The sequence below is a fragment of the Elaeis guineensis genome, chromosome 4 (assembly GCF_000442705.2).
Source record: "Elaeis guineensis isolate ETL-2024a chromosome 4, EG11, whole genome shotgun sequence".
Taxonomy (NCBI): Eukaryota; Viridiplantae; Streptophyta; class Magnoliopsida; order Arecales; family Arecaceae; genus Elaeis; species Elaeis guineensis.
In genome coordinates, this window is record NC_025996.2 from 22,223,275 (window position 1) to 22,229,145 (window position 5,871).

General features: G+C 38.4%; 1 protein-coding gene across 1 annotated transcript; it reads left to right on the forward strand.

The window, feature by feature from the left end:
- Positions 1–297: 297 nt before the first annotated feature.
- Positions 298–1,992, forward strand: LOC105043397 (BAG family molecular chaperone regulator 2). Its single transcript, XM_010920925.4, has 4 exons — positions 298–730; positions 816–1,072; positions 1,162–1,308; positions 1,427–1,992. Exons 1-4 carry the CDS (start codon positions 499–501, stop codon positions 1,721–1,723), a joined length of 933 nt encoding a protein of 310 aa, XP_010919227.1. The 5' UTR covers positions 298–498; the 3' UTR covers positions 1,724–1,992.
- Positions 1,993–5,871: the final 3,879 nt, after the last annotated feature.

Genomic DNA, 5,871 nt, shown 5'->3' on the forward strand with positions numbered 1-5,871 from the left:
CTTTTTGAGTCATGATTTGGTTTAAACGTAAGGTTGGTTTACTTTGACTGTACTTTCTCAACAGTTAAATTCCATTTCTTTCTTTTTGTGTGCTTCCTCTATGTGTTGTATTTATTTATTTTTTTTATATAGTCGGCTAGCGTCAGCCGGTGTTGCTCCTCCCCTCTCCTCCACTTTCTTATTTTCTTTCCTTCCACCCTCCACCATCCACCATTTCCTGGCGTTTGTTTTCGCAACAAGAAAGAGGAATAAAAACATATAAGGCAACTCCTACAACCCAATTATTCTCCACCACCACCCCATTCTTTCTTCTGAGTTCTTCTATTCGATATTTTCCTCCAACTCGGTGTCGTGAAAACATCCGAGCGTTTTCTCCAGCAAAACGCCGTTGGATTCTGTAATGGAGGCGGCGGAATGATCTGATCTCGCGTGAGATCTGATCCCCCTCTAAAATTGGTAAAAACGTAGGAGACAGATAGGGTCGGTACGTCTGAGAAGATGATGCCGATGAGGAGGAAGGGGGCGTCGCCGGCGAACGCGAAGGCGGCCTTCGTCCCGCTCAACGAATCCCCGATCGCCTCGGTGGACGAGTGGGAGGTCCGGCCCGGTGGGATGCTGGTCCAGAAGCGAGACCCCGACTCCGTCCCCGCCCCCGCCCCTACGATTCGCGTCCGCGTCAAGTACGGCGCCGTCTACCATGAGATCTATCTCAGCTCCCAAACCACCTTCGGTAACCCCAAAATCCGAAATCTTTCTATATATATATCCCCTGTTATTCGTAATTAAATCAATCTCTTATCGATGAATTGGAGCAGGGGAATTGAAGAAGCTGCTGTCGCCGAGGACCGGGCTGCATCCAGAGGACCAGAAACTGATATACAAGGGCAAGGTGAGAAGCTCCAAAGCCTATCTGGACCTCTCCGGCGTGAAGGACGGTTCCAAGATGGTGGTGGTGGAGGACGCGGCCGCGCAGGCTAAGCGCTTCCTGGAGACGCGCCGCCAGGCCAAGATCGACAAGTCCTCCAAATCCATCTCTCAGATCGGTCTCGATGTCGACAAACTCGCCTCCGAGGTCACCCACATTCGCATCGACAACAACATTCTCCAGACCATTAGTCCAATGCATAATTCTTACGAATGTCTCTTCTCGATCGCATTCAGGTATCTGCATTGGAGACGGTCATATCCAAAGGTGGCAGAGTCCCGGAGAAAGATGTGGTGAACCTCATCGAGCTGTTCATGACTCAGTTGGTCAAACTGGATGGCGTCGTCGCCGACGGCGATCTGAAGCTGCAGAAAAGAATGCAGGTTAATTTCGATCGCATATCGATCGAACCATGAAGAATTCTCCCCTGTGATGCTTCGATTTTTCTTTTTTTTTCAAGCAAAATTGCTAAGGGTGTTCATTGTTCGGGATGGGTTGCAGGAGAGGAGAATGCAGAGGTATGTGGAGACTCTGGACGTGCTCAAGATCAAGAACGCGATGCCGAGGGCGGCCAATGAGCAAATGCTGGAACGGCAGCCGCAGAAGCAGCAACCGCCGGCGAAGAAGCGAGCGCCGCCGTCGGTGGTGGTGACGACGAAATGGGAGGCGTTTGATTCGCTGTTCTCGCCGACCGCCGCCTCGACGGCAACCTCGACCGCCACCACGGCCTCCGGCAGCTCCACCGTGTCGTCATCCGCTTCCGCTCCCGCCCCAAAGCTCGATTGGGAATTATTTTGAGGACAGATAGATAGATAGGAATAATCTGGTTAGGAGAACTTTGCCCGGTGTCAGGTGGGTGGACGGTGTCGTATATGCTTGGGTTTGGTTGGTCTCCATTTCTTTTCTTCTATTTAAAAAAAATACTTTTTTGTTCTTTTAGTTTTATTTCATAAGAAAAGGCCTCCTCTACAATTCGTTCATTTGTGTATATCTAGAATGTAGAGGAGGTTCTGGTCTGTAAAACTCCTCTATTGGGATCCATGTTAGAAATAAATGGGTTTATGTTATGATAGAAAGCTCTAAGCCCCACTCAAGGAGAAAAAGTTAGTGCCAAACTATAAAATATTTATTAGGCTTGCAATTAAATTTTGGCGGAGAGGTTAAAAGATAGGGATTTTAGTGTTTTTGTATCCCTTTATTTTATAATGCTCAGGACATATTTGGTGGGAGATAACATTGCATGGAAAAATATATTCTGGAGAGAGAGAGTATAATAAATAATCAATCCGGAAACAAAAGATAAAATAAGTACAATCATGAGGATGGTATTTTCTTTCTCATACTACATTACACAATAAAGATGATATCTAGTTAACGAAAATGTCTCCAACTATGATTATGTATTTTTTCTTTACTCGCTCGTTTATCAAGTGGAGGTTATCTTTGCTTGATGAAAATATCCTCATGGTGGTATTTTGTTTCTCATGCTATGGTACATAATGAAGATAATATCTATTTAATGAAAATATCTCCAACTATGATTATATATTTATTTTTACTCGTTCGTTCGATAATCAAGTGGAGGTTATATCTGCTCGAGGAAAATGCCCCTATGGTGGCATTTCCTTTCTCATGCTACATTACACATTGAAGATAATATCTACTTAATGAAAATTCTCCAATTATGATTATGTATTTATTTTTGTTTGCTTGATTATCAAGAGGAGGTTGTATTTGCTTGACGAAAATGCCCCCATGTTGTTATTTTCTTTCCCATACTACATTACACAATGAAGATAATAACAAAAATGTTCCAAACTATGATTATGCATTTATTTTTTTACTCGGTCATATCACTAAGTGGAGGTTATCTTTGCTTCACGAAAATGCCCCCAACTATGATTATGAATTATGTCGATAGGCATGATTAGCTATGATAAAGCTTTTAAACTATAACTATAGATTGCGATTAGCCTTAGCGATGGCCAAGTATATTCCTCGTTTCTATTGAGTCTTGTATTCGATCATATTTTAAATATTTAGCAACAAAGTATATAGCACAAGTAGTTTGCTATTGTACTAATTGACCGATTAAATATTTCTTAAACATACAATATTGGTGTTTATATGGTAGATCTTAATCTGTTTATTTATTATCAATAAATAATTGTGAGCTATTTCATTCATGTGTAGATGCAAATCAGCTAGTAGCTTGCTTTTGTGTAAACTGTTGTTCAACTGATCATGTTGCGAACATAGTTTTTCTTTGCAAAATGAAAGAATGGCAGCATTTTCCCCTTTCAATTAATTCCTCTCATTGGGACACCATGGTGTGGATATTCTTTAGCCAATCCTATCATAAGATTACTCTCCAGAAACAACATATGGGGCAATGTAGATTTTATATTAAATATCTAATATTAAGTTGGAAAGGATCCATGTTATATCTAGACAATTCCTTAAGTTGGGTGCAAAGGATCTATTTATGTTGAGGCCTGCATACTTATGCAAGGCAAGTACAAGTTGTCTAATGCATTGGGCACAAGAAAAAGGAGAGGGTCATGTTCCTCATATTATAAATTGAATGAAATATTCATAATTTTTTCAAAAATATTATTAAAAATTTGGCCATATCCTCATAAAAGACATCTTCAACCAAGCATAGTATTTTTTTCGGCATTATTCTACAAATTTTTTTTTACCAAGCAAATATAGAAAAATTATTTTTTTTATAATTTTTTTAAATAAATGATTCTAAAAAATTATCAGATTAGTAGATAATCTGAATTATCCCAACTAAACAAGCACTTAAAGTGCTTTTATCCAAATGGCTTAAGATTTTTTAATAAAAATTTGTGCTAATCGATCTTTTTTTTTGGTAAATGGCATAAATCAAATCATTCAATACATTTGACGGAATAAGCAAACAGAATATTTGAGAATCTCACAATGTAGTCCTAGTCTTATTGATCCGGTCACATAATATTTTTTTAGCAGGAATATTTATTTGCCAATCCTTTTTTTTTTTTTCGAGCACGATGATAATCATAATTAGCAGTCCATGGGGGAGAGATACCTTGCTGTCTAATGTGGTGGGTTAGAAGACATTTGGTTAGAGGGAAAATGAAGATCCTCCGTGTGATGATGTAAAATTTTAGTGGATGCATGGGGTGGGGGATTGCGTGCGGAAAAGAGCAATTATGAGTAGGTGGATTTGGGAATTGCAGGGCACTGTTTTAGGTGCCGCAGAATGAGGTAGTGCTTTTCATTACCTTGTTTAGTTGTTTTCCTACCATATCTTGTGTGGCCCAAAAAAGCGTTCCGCAAAGCTTGTTATTCAGTGATCCAACTCATATCTTTGCAATTATTCTCTAGTTTCGGATGGCCTCTCGGGCTAATACAAAGCATCGAAAGCAGGTAAGAACACACACAAAGAGAGAGAGAGAGCAGGAGAAGAACAGAAATTTACAACAAAAACTAAATTTCGTCGCAAACCTTAGTGTGATAAGGATGAACTTTGAGATTGATGTAAAATCTGATGGTGAACTCAAGTATATTTTAATAACTATGCCCCTTGAATGTTATCGGTGAAGCAAGACTAATCAGCAATACACTTCCACAAAGAAAGCATATTTGGTTGGAGAAAATTGAACTTTGAAATGGGAATAGAAATAAATGATTCTTATTTGAAAGAAATTATATTTCTATTTTGATTTTCTGAGGAAATGAGAATACTCCAATGCATAAAGATTCAATTCTGATTCTCCTTTAGTATTCAAATGTGATTCCAACTCCAACATGAGCCAAATACGTTGAGGAATATTGTCATTCCATTCCAATTCACTTTAATTTTGCTAAGTTTGACCGTGAACCAAATGTATCCATAGAGTGCAGTTTGAGTTAAATAAAATTCAGCTGTAATCTATTCAGCACTATCATGTTATTATCTTGCATGGATTAAAATTCAGTTTGGATAGAAGCTTAAGTTAACAATTATTAACTTTTTTTTTTTCTAGATTTTATCATACATCGGGGTAATCAATGCCAACACATTCTTAGTTGATAGTAATTTAATTGGGATAGAGATAGCTGGACCGCTATCCAATCAGCTTGTTGCAGCTCCAGTTCAGGTTACTCAATATAGAGGAATTTTTTTTTTCCTATGATGTTTTATAAAAGACTTGACCAAGTTAGATGTTTGTGCATCCAGTTCAACCAAAGCTTCAATTGAGTAAGCCTTGCTTCAGCTAGCCTTGTCTAAGTTATTTCAATCACAAAAGAGTAATTATTTTATTTAAAATGTTTTTTGGACTGTTTTCATTCCTTTATAATTGGACCTCCCTACAAAAACGAGGAAACAGGTAAATAGTACAATATCTTCATGGGTTTGTGTTTTTGTGACTGATTTTTTTTTTTTTTTTTTTTGGAACAAATATACAATTATAATTCTTGCTTGATTTGGGTTGTTGCTGCTATCAATGCTATTTTTTTCTGCATATTTACTCATTTTGGAGATCTCAATGTGTCATCTAATAAAGAATACAAGGTCCATTAAGTTCGAGTACTCCCATTATCTAAATAAGTAACCATCATGCCTATATTTATCGTTCAACAAAATTTTGAGCCACCGGACCGTACTAATTAATATCTCAATAATGCATTCTAGTTATTCTCCGAATTGACAGGTTTGTCGTTAAATTTTACAGCGATCGTATACATGTGAGACTATGAAACTATCCATGAATGAATTCTTTATCTCTTTGTGCATGCTGACAAAATTACCCTCCTTGAGGCTTTGTATTGTTTTTATTCAAGGGCAAGGTCACTACTTTTTGTTCTTCTTCTGCCGCTGTTTTGAGAAAAAGGAGTGACACTCCATCTATTTCATTCCAACAGAATTTGGATGGGGAAAGGTGGGGCACAGGAGGTTGACAGGATTAAAAAGA